The sequence below is a fragment of the Hydra vulgaris genome, chromosome 14 (assembly GCF_038396675.1).
Source record: "Hydra vulgaris chromosome 14, alternate assembly HydraT2T_AEP".
Lineage (NCBI taxonomy): Eukaryota > Metazoa > Cnidaria > Hydrozoa > Anthoathecata > Hydridae > Hydra > Hydra vulgaris.
The window spans coordinates 33,961,941-33,980,254 of record NC_088933.1 but is presented as its reverse complement, the minus strand read 5'-3'; the positions used below and the strand labels follow the sequence as shown (position 1 = coordinate 33,980,254).

Sequence of the window (18,314 nt, the reverse complement as noted above, 5' to 3'; positions counted from 1 at the left end):
AACTCGTTTGAGATGTCAGATAAAAATAAACTGCAAACGTAATCTGACATCAACAGTATGTGCAAATTGTAAGAAACCTGTTTGAGGAAAGTGCTTGTCAAATATATGCAAATATTGCAAATAACCTTAATTATTTGACTAAAATTGTTATGTATATTCACGTTTTATATAAGATGGATTAATTGATCCAGCTTAGGGTTATTAGGTATAAATATTTATAGCCGCATCTCTGAATGTGTTTTTTATGTAGTTTTTCCACTTTTTAGTAAATTATATCTAAATAATAAAAGTCATAAAATATCATTTTATCAACATTAAAATTTTAGCTTCAGCAAAGTATCAAAGTCGTGTTTGGATCAATTGATCCACCTTGGGGCTTCTAGTGTTAAATATTCTAGTAAAGCAAAAAATTTATGAAATAAATGCTTGTTCGATTTTATTTTGCTTATCATGTTAAATATTCTAGTAAAGCAAAAAAACAAAAAACGTTAGATCATCGTGATAAATCAAGGCAATATGTCGTGTATTGGCGGACTATATTTTCTCGTTGAAGATTACTTTATTAAGAAGAAACATTATTATCAATTCAAGAAAAAGAAAAAAAGCACAAGCTGTTTATTTCACAGAACAGAATATTTACATTCATAAATATTATAAGAAATAAACTTTGCTTGCTTGTTGAAGTTTTCCATTCCATAACAAACTTATATCGTTTAAAATGTATTGCGTATACGGATACTATGTCAAACTTGCTAGTCTTCATAACTCTATTACTTCGTCTTCATAACTGTGCTCTTCAAGCTCATTGATTTAATAAGTAAAAAAAACTTACTAAAAAAAATTTTTTTTTGTATTAATATAAAAAAAATATTTTGAAAATATAAAAAATTAAAATGTATTATACATTTTATGCATATATATTAGGGGAACTAGCCAAATTTCGCAATTAAAGGAAGCAAGCTCAGAGACTCATAGCTGAGCCAGTGCTATAATTTATATTTAATATAACTTATTGTACTGAAGTTATAAATATATATATATATATATATATATATATATATATATATATATATATATATATATATATATATATTTATAAGTTATAGTACTGCATCTCCCAGTTAATAAATAACTAAATTTACTTACCTTATAGTTAAAAAAGTAAAAATAAAAAAACATAAACAATTAAGAACTTTAAATAACTCAAACATTCTTAAAGACAAAGTTAAATGAGAAAAATATTTTATAAATAATTTTCTTATATTTCTAATAAACAAGTTAATTAACTTTTTAATTATATAATAAAAATTTACCGCTATCTGTAATTTACCATTTGATCTAAACAAAATGAATTTTATTTGACAATATAATTTAAAATATTTATTTCATAAATAAATATAGAATATATTTTTTACTTGCACTGTCTTCTTCCCAACAAAATTCCAATAAAAACTACAAATGAACCAATAACAAACACACCAACTGCAATACCAATTGCAATACTATTAGAACTTTTTTTTTTTCCATTGGAATTAAATAATTCCTAAAAAAAAATTTAATAAAGTAAACTTTTAAGCACAAAAATATTTAAAGAATTTAAAAAAAAAAAAGAGAAGGAGAATATTACCATAGTAACACTCATTGTTTCTACTGTTGATACTTTAATGGAAGTAGAATTAAAAATCGAAAAATTGTTCAAATCTGAGTTTAAAATATTTAAAGTGTTAATTGAAAAATTCCAATTATTTTTTGATGATGACATTAATATAGACAAATTAGTAATTGATTTTGTAATATAATACGAAGTCAATATTTCTGAAGGCTTTAGAGTTGTATAATTAATTAAAGATGAATCAATGCTAACAACACTTCTGGTTTCTAAAAAAAATATATATAAATAATAACAAAACATCATTTCAATAAAAACCACTTTTTAACTAAAAATACACTTAAAAACAAAATAATCGTCAACGCTTATCATTAAAAAAAAGTTTAAAGGTTATTTGTAAAGCATGTATAAATACATTATGGTAGCCTCCTCTTATTCCCCACTCTTTTGCACACATACATCAATAAATACAGATTTCGATATGCATGAAACATCATTGATGACACCATAGTGAAACATACCTTTTATACACACTTTTTATTAATATCTTTTCCTTTTCATTTTTTTAATCATCCACACAGTCACGGAACGGTGATTTCTAGTGTACCGCATGCAAAAACATTATGATTAAAAAAATGTAAAAAAAAAATTTGTGTTCAAAACTTTGTGTTTAGTTATTAAACAATTGTGTTTGTTTACGTATACAAAACTTTGATTTCTTTAACAATAACAATATGTTTAAAAAATTTTAAAAAAGATCGAAAAGCGCGAACACTTCCCAAAAGTAAAACAGATGGCAAGCACATATTCTTTGCTAGTGGTCACCATTTAGCTCTTTTTTTTTAATTGGAGGTCACTCATTTTTATGGCACTGTAATGCCCAACTATCAATCTATAGGCTAAAACTTTGAGATCATTAGTTATGATAAAAAAAGTGAGAAATGAATAATTATACTAGATAAACTTCTGATATAAATATCCTTAAATAAATATTTATATTAGAAGTTGAACTTCAGACTAAAGATGGACCTTTGAATTTTACATCTTGCTAGAGTTACATAGTTAAATTGCAAAACAAATAAAAACAATATACCTAATTTAAAATATTTTGTAATCATTGATGAAGCTTCCATTAAAATAATTAAATATGTGCAAATAATTATTTTGAAGGTTGAAATGGGGAATGACAAAAACTTTTTTTTTATATTTAGTACATTTGGAATAACAAACCACTTGGTGTAGTTAAGGCAATTAAAGCGAAATTGATCAGCGTGTTTGTCCAAAAAAAAGCTTTAGATGTTATAATTTTTTTTTGCTTCAGCTTTTCTTAATATTTAAAGAAACTTTTCTTTTTTTTTTATATAATTTTTTAAAACCTTTTTTTTACCTCTAATAGTGAATTTAAAGAACACCATTTTGAAGTCTTTAGATTAATTATGCTCATCGGCGTTAATATGAACTTAGTTGAAATCTCTTTAAAAAGTACCTTTACCCACTATAGATCCTAGTTCTAATCCGTTCCGGCATATATTAACTATATATAGTTGTCAAAATACAATATTTCTATCAATTTTCACAAAAATACTAGAATTTAGACCAAGAAAGAGCTTGTAATTGAGGAAAATTGATAATAAACAATCAGAACAAATCATATTATCAAACTATGATGTTCATTTCACCAAAAACACGTATTTATTTGAAATCTTATTTAAATTTAGACTAGCGATTGTAATTTTAAGAAGATTTAAAAAAAAAAAAAAATCTTCGTTTGGCTTTTTTTGCTACAAACATTTGTATTTTATGATACAGCAAAATTTATCATTTTGATTTTTTTTGTCTTTTCATAATTCATAGACCTGATCATTTAGCAGAAATATGACGTAGTCAACAAAATATCATACAGACACTATGATATCTTAAAATTACTTATCTACACTGAGCATTGAACATATTTGCTGAAAACATTAAAACTAAATGGGTTTTCCGAGATTTTTTGAAAAAAGGGAATGCTACAAGATTTCTACAAAACATTTCTACCGTAACAGTTTGCCATTGTTTAAGCCATTACCTTCAGCTTGCTTTAAATGATGCAAAAAGTATATTGTCAGTCAAATAAAAATCAATTTTTCTTCCATAATATATATGAAGGATTGGTAATTGATATAATTAAAATCGGTTACATTTAAAAATTAAGATGGGCATCATGCAGCTTAAGATCTGTTTTGGCTTATTTACCACTATTTTCACCTTTTTAAATATACAGACACCTTTTTAAATATACAGGTACATACTATACTTTATAATGTTTAATATAAATGTAAAAGACAAAAAATGTGCTATAAAAATAAACAAGAAAAAAAAACTTGCAAATATAAAAAAATTTTCATGAATATTTTAAAATTTTCGTTTATCATTAATAATAATAATAATAATAATAATAATAATAATAATAATAATAATAATAATAATAATAATAACAATAATAATAATAATAACAATAATAATAATAATAATAGCATACTGTTGAGATATTAAATCTTAATGAATGTTAATGCCATGCTAAATCTTTTAAAGACAAAATGAGAAAATTAAAAAGTTTAACTTCAAATAAGTCAATATTTTTAAATTCTATTATTTCAATTTGTAATCTATTCCTGAATTTTGGCTTTAAAACCACTGACCATGACTTTTATACTGCAGTTAGAAAGAAAATGATTTAATAATCTCAAAACCTTTATATAAAGAAACTAACTGTATATTAAGTTAGAGAGGTCAAAGTGTTTTCTAGTTATTTTAATAAAAGAAATCACTCACTTAGCACTTAGTAATAATTTAGCAAAAAGTAAAGAGAGTTCTAGAGAATTTTTGAGACTATGATGGAAATCTTGTCTGAAGCACAAACTGCATAAGTGTTTAATTGAGAATTAAAACAATGAATCAGATATAAACAATGGGTTTATCTGTTTAAATGGAGTGATAGAAAGAATATGGCCATTAAATTCAAAAGTCAAGTTGGAGGAAAAATTCTATCCAAATACTCTGCCCTATTCTAAGGAAAAGTCAGACCCATGAATTAGAGACTAAATGCTAGAATTACTTTAGTTAATGACACTGTTAAAGACTTAAAAGTCTATACAACTTGACATCTGAGATAACATACAAGATTTAGTAAACTGAGAATAATGGAGCTCAGTATTAGGACCTTTTTATGTTGGCTTCTTGCAATTATAAAAGGACATTAAAACCTTAAAAGTGATGTTCTATTGAAAAAGATTTTTAAAATGATGACGGTTTAATAAAGCAATTGCTCAAGATGGTGAAAAATGTGGAGTAGAATGAGGTTTGACCTTAAATTGAACAGAAGAAATAAAAGCTTCCAAACGTTTATTCTAGAAGGAATAAACAGCAACAACAACAAAAAGCAATATATTTACCAGAAATATATATGCTTTACATAAGCATGTTATAAATTACAAAAAATATATGTACAGTTCATATTCTGGATGGTTCACTCTCATATAGCCTGGCTAAATCAAGGAGACAGACCATGAATAAAACAAAAACAAACAAAGCTGCTTATTTATGCATACATAATATGGATATACTTTGATATAAGCATATATGTTTGCTATTTATTTATATGCTAACATAAAATATCCTAACATGTTTATATAAACTTTAGTATTTATATAGTATAGTATTTGCCAAAAGAGAAGATAATCAGATGGATGTGTGGTATGACTCTAACGAGACAAGAAAAGAAGGAATAATCTTAGACAGAGAAAAAAATGTTGTAACGAACATCATTTGTCAGAGAATATTGAAGTGATTTAGGTATCAGAATGTAGAGGCAGCTTCAGGAGAAAATGGTAGTGGTAGAAGTAAGAAAACTTGAAGAAAGTACCTTACATAATGTATGAATGAGCTTTTGTTAAGGAAAAAAGATGCTTGAGAATGTTTATATTAGAGAAACAGCATAAAAGAGGAGCTAGAGCTAGGAGCATGACCATAATTAAACATCATCACCATTATCTCCATTGTCATCATCCTAGCTAAAGCTAGATGAAGACAATGCAGATAATGGTGATGATGTTTTATGATGATCATGTTGATCATGAGGATGTTTATATATGCATATATACAAAATATAACATGAAATTTGAATAAAAAATATATACCTTAGGATGTATAATTGTTTATGCAGCCCTGATCACAAACTTGGGCCCCAGTCAAATTTCAACCTTGGTCATTTACTACATTGTACTAATAACATCAACTGCAGAAAAATTAGATTTGTTTATTTAATTAACATTTGTTAATTTAAAAAGCTGAACAAAAAGTTTTTACTGGATTTTCTATTGACACTAAAGAACCTTTTATTAAATTCTCTGCCTTATTTCTATCTTCAACTTAATCTCCAAAATTTTACTTTTCTCTTGATGTTTATTAATAAATTCTTCTCTTGATGTTTAATAATATACTCTTTGAACTCATTTGATTATTTCAGCAAACTTATTTTGTAAGTTAAAATAGTTTTCAAAAAACTTTAAATACTTTTGAAATTAATAAAATAAAAAATTTGAAAGTAAATAAACTTATTCCAAATATAATTGATAAAATGAATTCCATATTGTAGAATATATGAAATATATGAAATATATGAAAGACCAAATTTTAAAAAAATAATACAGCAGAGCCATTTAACTTGATGGAAATGAATGAAATTTAGATGTTAAATACCTGTAGATACTTGTATTAATAAAATTTAAAAACTTTTAATTAATTTGTAACTTTTTTTTTTAATGTAAATTTACCTCCCCAAGACCAATAAGACCACTACAGACAAGGAGGCTACTTAATTGTGGTTTTAACCCTCTCTCAACTATACAACTCTGAAAAATGAACCTTTACAAACAAGGCCACTGCGCAGAGGAACAATTTGAAACTAAACTCCAATAAACAATTTCAATGTGAAAAAATTGTAATTTAGAGAAAGAAATGCATAATAAACAATGGACCGAATATAACTAAATAGATATAATTCAAAAAGCTGATAAAACCTTGCTTTTTAAAAAGCCTGTGTTCTGCTATTTGCAAAACACAGTCTTTTTTAGGGAATAATATTTGTACATTAAAATGAGCTAATCTCTTATTTTACTGTATTCTCAATTTAATCACTGTAAATATGACTTCCAATTTTTCAAGTGCTTAAAACTAATGAAAACATAAATTATTTCTCCTTATATTTAAAAAAGAACCGATATTCCTATTCAATATCTAGTACACTTTTAGTATCTAGTACACCTAGAATAAATAACACTAGGGAACAAGATTTTAAAACATTATTATAGGAAGCAACTATGTGAATATGTAAATAGAAAAGCAAAAGCAACTATACAGTATCATATGTATAAATAACTTCAGGCAATCGTAATACAGTGCATTTTGAAATCAAAAATAATTAGATGATGTTGCTTTTCTTTTGTAATTAGTGTCACACTCTCGCTGTAAAAACCAACAAAAATTGCCCATCATGTTGATGTCATACCTCCCTTGATATCTGTTTTCCATCGTTGTGATTTCTTGGTGAAAACATTCACCCTGTCCGTTGCTGACTGCACCTAGATTGGGTGGGAAGAAACTGAGATGAGAGTGCAAAGAGTGAATTTTTAAGGACATTCTGCATCCCATATCCTTGTATTTTGTTAGTACTCTTTCAACCAACTCTTCATAGTTCTCAGACCTTTGGTTTCCCAAAAAGTTATAAACCACAGCCACAAATGCATCCCAGGCTGTCAACTGAGCAGGCTGCAGCTGTGTCTTGAAGGTGGGATCACAAATGACTTCACGAACTTGATGTTCAGTGAACACACCCAATCTTATTTTCGCTGGTGTAAGAGTGGTCTTGAACTTCTCTTGAAGATAAGCGAAGCCACCCAAATCCTTGCCTAGAGCTTTCACTAAATTTTTGAACAGTCCAAGCTTTATGTGAAGAGGGGGAAGTAGTATTTTGGTAGGATCAATAAGAGACTCATGTCGCACATTGTATCTGCCAGGTACATGATTAGTTCTTGCTGTCCAGTCTTTAAATGAATAATGATTTTTGTTGTCACAGCTGTTCCATAGACATAGAAAGCACATGTACTTTGTGTAACCTAGCTGCAATCCAAGATGAAGGGACACTACTTTTAGATCCCCACAGAGGCACCAGTTATGATCTCTACACTTGATAACATTGAGAAGCAACTTCATAGAATTATGTGTATCATGTAATCAGACGGCGTGCGCTAATGGAATAGATGGTATCACATTCCCATTGTGTAGGAGAACTGTTTTAAGACTAACTTTACTTGAGTCTATAAACAGATGCCAGTCTCCTGGAGTATACTCACAGTCCAGTTCTTTCATTAAACCGTTAATGTCAGTACAATAACAGATACTTTCATTCTTGTCATAAAATTTAGCAAGCTATACACGCCTATTACGAAAATCTAAAATTATTGTTCTGCTTTGTAACAAATTCCATTGTTGTAAACAAGATCCAAGCAGTTCTGCCTTCTTCTTTGTTAACCCAGATCCCTCACTAAATCATTCAATTCAGCTTGGCCAATAAGATGAGGTATCCTTTCATCATTTATAGGCTCATACGCATCACTCTTCTGCTCCCTATGACTCATCATCAACGTCGCTTTCCCAATCAAGGCATACTGGTGGATTGGGATCTGGATTTTGTTCATCGTGTGGAACAGGTTTCAAAGCAGAGTCACAATTTGGATAATAAATTGCTGATTTGTTTTTCTTGGAGTATCCAGCAATATTTGTCATGCAGTAGTAGCAGTCCAAATGATGATCTTTTGGCTCTTGCCATATCATTGGTACCGCAAACAGCATTGACTTTCTTTTGCCATTTAGCCACTGGGTGAGCCCCACATAACAAACACTGTACCAAATATGTGGCGCCCAGGTTCTGTCTTGATCACATACTTTTGACGCCAAAGTAGTGATGATAGGCAACCTTCACTTTTCTTGTAAGTTGTTTCCGCTGATCACGGGGAGTAAAATGTCCACAGATATAACAGAAATAGTATGAATGATTCAAGCAACCCTTTTTAACTGTCTTCATATTGTTTTGAAAAAACTGCACGATCAGTCTAAAACAAAAAAAACATATTTAAAAGTAAAGCACACAGCACAACAAGTGTACAATATTAAGCAATATAAAAGCTAGCTACAACATTCCTTATTACCAAAAATCAAAAAGTGATATAACTCAAAAACCTGACATGATACAAATCAGCATGTCAGAAGAAATCAGACTAACTGGGTTTTTTTTCAGGTAGCAGACCGAAATTTTTTTTTGTTCCCTAGTGTAATAATTAAAAAAATATGTAGAAATTAAAATTAAAACGAACCATTTATAAAAGATTTCAATTAAAAATACTTTTAAATTAAATTTAAATAAAGAGTAGCAACCAATTCGTAATTCGAACTCTTATGAAATGGTTGGTACTCTTTAGTTAACTAAACTCTAAGTTTTTGGTGTAATAAATGTAATTAGAATGCAGTAGTGGTAGAGCGCTAGAGTTGCAAGTGAGAATTTCCAAGGTTGATCACTACCATGTCTCTATTTAGCTCAACTTGTTTCTCTGCGCAACTTATTTGTTAAGTTTGCATTTCGGAGTTAAAGGCTTGAATGTGAAAACAACAACCAAAAAAATAATCATAACAATAGGGAGACATTGTTGCAAAAAGTGTTTTAGATGTGTATTGGAACTTATTACTGGTACATTTCACTGGAACATATTACTGGAGCAAAAAACTTTAACAACTTACTGGAACAAACTATTTTACTACTATTTCACAACAGTGTCTCTGTTATGAAATGAGGGAGATAAGCTAATATCTGACTAATAATTCAAAAAAACTAATAAGTTGCTATTTAGTCTAATAAGGCATTTCTTTTAGATAATGGAGATTTATAAAACATCTAATGTTTTGAAATATTTTTATTTACATTACAAAATCTGAAGTTTATGGTATCATAACAACATAATATTCATCCAACATACCATATATTTCATATTTGATAAAAAGATTGATATTTTGATATATTTTTGATACATTAAAATGAAGATAAACAGATAAAAAAAATGAAATACCCCTTAATAAAAATGTATTGCCAAACTCTTCAGAAGCTTGCTTTGAAATAGAAAGGTACTGACTGGGGACTACTAAAAATATTAAAAATGCCAAATTATGTTTAAATAAAAAATTTTAAAATTACTTTTGTGTAATCAAAGAAATTATTACTGCAGGCATAATAATTACCGATAAATGACAGAGATTTTGAAAAGAAGCTGGTCATTGGAGTACTATCTGTTTTCATCGATAAAGAAAATGTATCTGGAAGTTGAGTGGAAACTGCAGCTTCTATAGTAGAATGTCAAAAATTAAATTTTTGATATATTTAAAAAAATATTAAATGAAAATTTAATATATATGATATACAGTATTGGCCATTAATAACAATCTAGCATTTTTTTTTTAATTTTATTAGACTTTGATTGATATTAAATCAATAATTGCTTAACTCTTTTTAAATATAAAAAGTGAATATTGACGAGGATCCTATTTTCTTTCAAATAAATATAGATACTCATTAAAATATTATTTGATGTGCTAATTATATTGCTTAATTTTTGTTTATCTCATGATCTAAAATAGTTATAACGGCAAAAATTAACAATCTACTCTATTATTTCAAACTTTCTTCAAAATTTCATTTATCTTTAATTAAAATTTTGCACTTATTTGCAAACTATTTATAATTATTTGAGATTTTTTGTTTAAATAGTTATAAATATTTGAAAATATTTGTAAAATGAAATAGAAAAATTAGTATCTGATTAACTACAATATTTCAACAGTAAAACAATCAAATTGAATGGAAAAACTAGAGAACAGGAGAATGAGAACTAGATGGTTTTCATTACTTTATTTCTGTTATTCACCTTGCGAAAAAAAAAAAAAATTTATCATCTACTGATCTCAGTCAAAAAGGGCAAGAAGCTACTGATGTTGTAGTGTTGTAGAGTACAACAAAAACACATTTACATATGGCAAGCTGCTTGCAAAAAACCACGTCTATTGATAAAGCATTAGAAAGCAATAAAAAATTGGTGTTTAGCTCATAAAATTTGGTCTATGAGCATGTGACACAACGTTTTTTTTAGAAATGAAATAAGTTTTGAGGTTGATTCAAGAAAAAACAAAGTAATGAAAACCACATTAAAAAATGGACCCAAAGAGTTCTACATATAGAACAAAACATGGTAGTTGTAGTATAGGCATCTGAGCATGAACTATGAAGGTGTCGGTTGTTTTACTATTTGATGAAAGGCTTGATTCTCAAAGATATTTAGACATAATGGATAATTATTTAATGTCTTTTATTAAAAATTTCCCAGAAGACATGGAAACTATCATCCAACAAGATAATGCCCCATACTGCTAAGATTTGCAAGCAATTGTTTGAAGAAAACAACATTGAAATCATGCTTTGACCTGCCAATAGTCCAGATCTGAATTACATAGAGAATTTGTGGTCTTAATTAAACCACAATCTTGGTAAAATTGAAATAAAAGATCAGGACCAGCTGAAATAATTAAAAGTAAAATTACTGAATAGTGCTCCATAAGATATTACTCAGAATTTAGTGAATTCCATACCGAAACATATCAATGAATGCTTAAAAGCAAAAGGATTGTCAACAAAATATTAATTTTTTATGTTTTGTAAATATTTATTTATTAAGGTTTTTAAATTTTGTTTTTGTGGTTTATTTTGATGACATTTTTTTTTTTATACAAATGAACACTTGTTTTATTTGGAATATTTAAGTTTTTAAGTTTTTAATTTTCATTATTTTATAATAAACTTATATTGTGATTATTTGATTTGTTTCAATAAAAAAAAAAACTTAAGAAAAAATCTCTTAGTTTTTAAAATATTTAGTTTTAAACTTGTATTCATACTAAAATAACATGATGGATTGTTATTAATGACCAATACTGCACATATTTACATATAATAACTATGTATAAATATATAAAACAATTTTTTGTTTTTATAATTTTTTTTAATGATCAGACAGTTTTTTTTAAAAGCAAAAAAAATGCCAAATTATGTTTAAATAAAAATTTTAAAATTACTTTAGTGTAATCAAAGAAATTATTGCTACAGGCATAATAATTACCAATAAATGACGGAGATTTTGAAAAGAAGCTGGGCATTGGAGTACTATCTGTTTTCGTCAATAAAGAAAATGTATCTGGAAGTTGAGTGGAAACTGCAGCTTCTATAGTAGAAAATTAAAATTAAATTTTTGGTATATTTGAAAAAATAATAGATGAAGAGTTAATATATAGGATATATATATATATATTTACATATAATAACTATGTATAAATATATAAAAGAAATTTTTTGTTTTTATAATTAGCATAAGAAAGCAAAAAAACAAAACTATTTTAAGTGTGACAAATTGCTCTTTTTAAATATTGTTTTATATATTTTTTTAAATACTGTTTATATCAACTGGTTGCTTTTTTAAATATTTCAAAGGCAATTGTAAATATTATTTACATTACCTGCTTGCCCTTTGCAAATGTTTAGCATATTTTTATTTTATTATTCTCAAAAGTTTTTTAAAACAACAACAAATCATCTTTAACAAACAATAATGTATAATACAGGGCCGACGACGTGTTTCAAGTGGGGGGGCACAATCGCCAATTTTTAAAAAAAGTCCTTTATACCTAGAATTTTCTTTAAAAAAAAAAAGGTCCTTTAGAAAAAAAGTCGCCACTGCCACCAGCCACCTACCCAACTCTCGTCCCCGGTGTCGTCAGCTCTGTAATTATAATAAACAATAATATAATATCAATGCATAATAATAACAAATAATGGATTTTTCTTTTTAGATTCTTTTTTAATAAACGCTAAAGCCACACTCTGGATCTTTTAACAAGCTTTATTTGTCACAATAAGTTTGAGAAGATTTAGCTAACTTTTAATTTTAAAATTTATAAATAATTTTAACTATTTAAAATCTTTGTCAACTTGACTGACTTTAGCAGAAACAAATTTTTGCATCTCCTGCATTGCCAATTTTTAACTAAGATGCAAAACCAATTTCTCTTATAAGTTTTGTTGTTTTTAGGATTATTACTTTAAGAAATAATTAAGATCTCTACAACTTGCTTCTGCTCTTGTTTAAGAAGTGCATTAATAATTACAGCTGAATTTCTGATACAGATATGTTTACAGTTTATTACAACTCTAATATATGTATTTTTGCAGTTTAATACAATTCTGGTATGTGAATGTTTACATTTTAAAACACTGAATTTCAATATCTATTGGAGACTTCAATAAATCAAATATGGAGGGAGATTTAATATTCTTCTTATTCCCTCCTGCTCTAGAACCCTGATCTATAAAAATTTACACTTCATCTATCTGACGACGCAAAATATTTGACTAATCAATATCAGAACTAAAACAAAGAAATGTTTGCATGAAGACAGTTCAAATTTCTGCTAACCCTGATTTATTATAAGTTCTAACCATCCCAGAATCAAGCATCATTATCACCCCTAAATTAACATAAAAAGACCATAAATTAACATAAAAAAATATTAGACTTGTCTGAAAAATTTAGTTAATAAACTTATCAAATGAAACAGCATAATAATAAAAATTAAAGTGTGGTAATAGTAATTCATTTCAAGAAAAGTCAAAATGTAGCAACATAGCTAGTCTTGAATGGTTTAAATTGAAACATACTTGAATTACCACTATCTGGAAACATTTTAATAGATGATTTTCCAAAATCAATTAGAGAATTTAGCATTTAAAATAATTATTATTGAGAGCCCAATGTCAGCATAAGGACCTAGTGTATTTCAATTTTGTGAAATTTTCATCAATTTATTAATAGTTTTTTTTGTTGGTAATAATAATTTGATTTTAACACAAATGTAAACAGGATTTGTGTTAGTGTTATTAATGATCAGTCACTCTAGGAACCTGACCAAAAAAAAAAAAAACCTTACCTGCTTCAACAACAACCAAACATAAAAATCTACTTCATCATAGTAAGGTTGGAACCCCTATTCTTCAACATATAGTAAGGTTGGAACCCCTATTCTTCAACATATAGTAAGGTTGGATATTCTTTTAACAACTAGTAGCATGATGGCTTCTCAAATAAGCATCATATCTTGTTCGATCAGTCAAAATTCATTTGTGTGACTTTTTTCTGTTTACAGAGATTAATTGTATAAAAAAACTTTTAACTAATATTTTTCTGCTGATGCTAGTGCTTCAGACACTTACCCCTTGTTTTCCTGAATTATACAATTTGATTTTAAAGGTTTCGGTTTTCTTACTTATTTTCTGTGTTTTAATTTTTCTAGTAACTTACAACTTGTACAACTAAATTTAAGCTTAAATATTAAAAAAAAAAATTCTGTCAGCTACTATTAACTATCAACTAAACATCATAATAAACTATCTTCTGTTGATCATGACATTATAATAAAGTATCTTCTTGGACTATAAGAGCTGTACTGTAGTACAAAGCTACATCTAAAAAAGTTCATTCAGTTCATTTTGCAAAAGTTTGATCTGCTGCATTTTCAATACATACCTAAAATCCAGAACATTAATAAAAGACATTTTAATTTTATTTTTTGTCCTTACTCTGCTTGTTATTATACTTTTGATTTTTTTAAAAACTTGGATTTTGATTTATAAAGTATATTTTAATGTATTTTAATTATACTTTACATTTTAGTGTTATATTTTATAGTCACCTCTTAAATACGGCAATCAATGTTTTGCTCTTTCAAACAATCAAACAAAAAACTAAACCTATAACAATATATAAATATAAAATAAAAACAAAAATGTAAAAATAATATTGTATTTATTGTAAAAGTTAGATTTTTACAAAACAATTTTATTCAAAAAAGTGTTGTCAAGAGAAAAAAAGAAGGGAAACACCAAACTAATTTTCTAAAGACGAAAAACCAGGAAAAGCTTTTAAATCTATCATTTTTAAACCTAAAAAAAATAAAAACATAAGTTACCTATAGATGGAAACTGAGATATTGATGACAAGCCAGGTAATAAACTGGTATATATATTTAAAGATGAGAATGCATTAGGAAGTTTGGAGGTTTCTGCAGTAGTTGTTATAGAACTTGAAAAGATCAGTTTTTCACTCAACGACCCTGAAAATATTTTTTTACAGTTAAAAAAATTAACAATTTTGAAAATATGATTGCTGTAAAACCGCACAAAAAAAAACAAAAAAACAAACAAAGATAAACTATTAATTACTTTACTTTTAATAAAGAAATATAAAAATTAGAAATTAATAGAATTAAATTAAATATAAAAAGTAGAAATTAATATACACTTACAGAGTAATTAAATTTATAAAATAAGATTTCTTTTTAAGTATATATTTTAAGTATGAAACAACAATATTAAGTTGAGTTCATTACTACTTTATTCAATATTTAATGAAATAATAAAATAATATAAAAAATAGTTTTATATATCCATATATAAAGTATTGATATATGTATATATATATATATATATATATATATATATATATATATATATATATATATATATATATATATATATATATATATATATATATATATATATATACATATATATGTAATGTATATATATATTTATATATATAAATATATATAAATATATATATACATATATATATATATATATATATATATATATATATATATATATATATATATATATATATATATATATATATATATATATATATTAGGGTGGTTTAAAAAACGACATTTTTTGAAAATGTCTGAAGGAAATCTCCTATATGTGTTCTATGCAATAAAATAATACTACATTTAAAAAATTTTTGAGCAAAAAAATTTTTCAGGGGTTGGTCAAGACCCTTAAACATCAGACAGGTCTCTAATATTTAGACAAAAAAAGTTCTTTAAAAGCATATCAGGTTGGGTCTCAAAAGAAGTGAAATTTTATAAAACATCCAAAAACAATAATCATTTTATATAAAGATTACATTTTTTGGCTTAACAACTATTGTTTTTTAACAAAAAATAAAAAAGGACATATTTTTAAAGTTTTTTTAGATAAACTTTTTTATTTTGTGTTTTCATAAATTTTTTTTACCACCCTTATATACAGCGGTGGCACAAAGTCATGACCACAGTTGAAAAACAATAGAATTTTATTCATTTTTGGCACAATATAGAATAAAACAGCACCACATTAAAATAAAAATGACTCAGCATTGTCAGTAATAAGTGTCACTAATAAAACATAAGAAATTCTGACTAAAAGACTAGTACTTTGTATGCTCTCCATGCGCATTGAGCACGGCCTGTACAGGTCTTGGCATAAACTGTACCAGCTTTTGGATGGTGTCAACAGGGATTGCTAGCTATGCAGCTTGCAAATGTTGCCACAAATTATCCAGATGGGTTTGGTTTTCTGTACCTTTCTGAAGAGCTCCTCCCACAAATTTTCAATGGGGTTCAGGTCAGGACTTTGTGGAGGCCATTCAATAGCATTGGTACAAGCACATTTGAGATATTCCATTACTTTCTTAGCTTTGTGGCAAGGAGCATTGTCCAGTTGAAAGAAAAATGGTTTGTTTTAACCAAATAGTTTGTTTGCTGATGGTTTCATTTGTGTTTTTTTAATATTTTCTTATCCTGCTTTACCGTGCCTCTACAACGATATAAATGACCTACCTCTGATCCTGACATGCAACCCCATACCATAAGAGAGCCTCCTCCATGCTTTACTGTGGGAGCTACACACAGAGGACTAAATCGTTCACCAACTCTTCTCCTCAAATAAGCTCTTTTAGCTCCACAGAAAACAGTAAAGGTACTTTCATCACTCCATAATACTTTATTCTATTGTGCGACAGTCTAGGTTTTGTGCATCTTCGCGAATGCTCTTCTTTTCGTGATGCTATCAGGTGGCAATAAAGGCTTCTTCACAGCAATTCTCCCATTCAAACCAGCTTGCTGCAGGCGTTTTCTAACTGTCCTTGCTGCCAGATGAACTTCATGGTTTTTCCCCATGTAGCTTGAAGTCGTGGCGAAACAATTGGACAAACTCGCCCGAACTAAAAGTCGATCCTGCCTTGCGGTAGTTTTATGAGGTCGTCCAACACGCTCTAAGTCTACCACTGTACCGGTGTCTTTCTCTTTTCTGGCTGTTCTGGTAACAGTTGACAGTTGAATTTTCATTTGCTCAGCAATATCTCTGTAAGAAATGCCTTGTTTAAAAATAACAATGATCTTCAGTCGTTGCTCAGTTTATAGCTTCTGATACATGGCATATACAATGTTCTGCAAAATTATAATACAAAAATAATAAAATGTTTGTTTAATGAAAGAAAACATGATTTCAATCATTATTTAACAACAACAAATGTTTAGAAACACAATAACACTTAAAAAGTTCCAAAAAATTGTTAATTATAGCTAATTAAGATTAATTAATCCTAATTAGCACTGCTAATTATAATTATAATTAAATCTAATTATTTTATTTTCAATATTAGGTCCACGTTTTGGTACAATATGTAGTCGAGTGATAATACATTAATTTCAAGTAAATATCTACTAAAACAATGCTAGAAAAATCTTAAACTTACCAAACTGATATCAACAATTTCTGATCAAATCAACACAAAACAGTAATTAACAAAAATGACAGTAATTATAAAAACAAAAATAATGATATTTGGTTGCTAATAACGCGCCACATCAGTAACTAGATATTTAGTAAGGTTTCCAAATAAAAATCGCTACAAAAATTAGTTATTGCCTACGTATACTATTAGAGAGATCAAAATTTGCGTGTGGTCATGACTTTGTGCCACCACTGTATATATATACATTTCATATGTATACATATATACATATACATATATATATATATATATATATATATATATATATATATATATATATATATATATATATATATATATATATATATATATATATATACACATATGTGTGTGTATATTTATATGAAATATATATTTCATACACAGAATATACAAAGTAATGGAAATGCCTTATATAGAAAGTTGCATATAAAGATGTATAGACTCATATAATAGAAATGATTTATAAACTTGAGAGACTTAAAATGTGAGAAAAGTATATTAAGAAGTTATACGAAAAATGGAAATGCAAACAAATTTTGTTACGTTTCTCCCCTGCCTCTCCCTTCTTGCCTACTTGCATTGCCTACGAAATTGTGGGGTGGGGTAAAACTAATGTTGATATATGTATGTTTTATACAGCACTTTGTAATCATTTTTATTTTCACATATTATCTTAATCCTCTTGTTTAGCTGTTTTAAAACAGAGAAATGAACAGTTAGAGCGCCAATTTGATTAAAAAATGAAACTAATGCATTTTGTCAACCAACCAATATGAATTTATACCTTCAGAAAAAAAACTACAATTCAAGGTCATTTATAAATAGTACAAGCAAAAAATGAAGTTAACAGAAGTTGACAATCAAATGTTAAAAAAAAGTTTTAGTTTAAAAAAAAAGTAATATTTAAATAATAAACTTAA

At 27.1% G+C, this 18,314-nt stretch overlaps 1 protein-coding gene across 3 annotated transcripts in view; it reads right to left on the bottom strand.

Annotated features, from left to right (window-relative positions):
- Positions 1-600: 600 nt before the first annotated feature.
- LOC100196984 (uncharacterized) overlaps positions 601-18,314 on the bottom strand; it is a 35,306-nt gene continuing 17,592 nt past the window's right edge. Inside the window, exons 4-11 of one of the 3 annotated variants that reach the window (XM_065818453.1) lie at positions 14,765-14,908; positions 11,866-11,967; positions 9,938-10,039; positions 9,769-9,840; positions 1,628-1,878; positions 1,416-1,543; positions 1,314-1,338; positions 601-831 (exon numbers count right to left, since the gene is read on the bottom strand). In XM_065818453.1, coding sequence (XP_065674525.1) covers positions 829-831; positions 1,314-1,338; positions 1,416-1,543; positions 1,628-1,878; positions 9,769-9,840; positions 9,938-10,039; positions 11,866-11,967; positions 14,765-14,908 — 827 coding nt within the window. In that variant the 3' untranslated portion in view covers positions 601-828. The remainder of the gene's footprint in view (positions 832-1,313; positions 1,339-1,415; positions 1,544-1,627; positions 1,879-9,768; positions 9,841-9,937; positions 10,040-11,865; positions 11,968-14,764; positions 14,909-18,314) is intronic. The other 2 variants (XM_065818454.1, XM_065818455.1) reach the window with 2 other exon arrangements.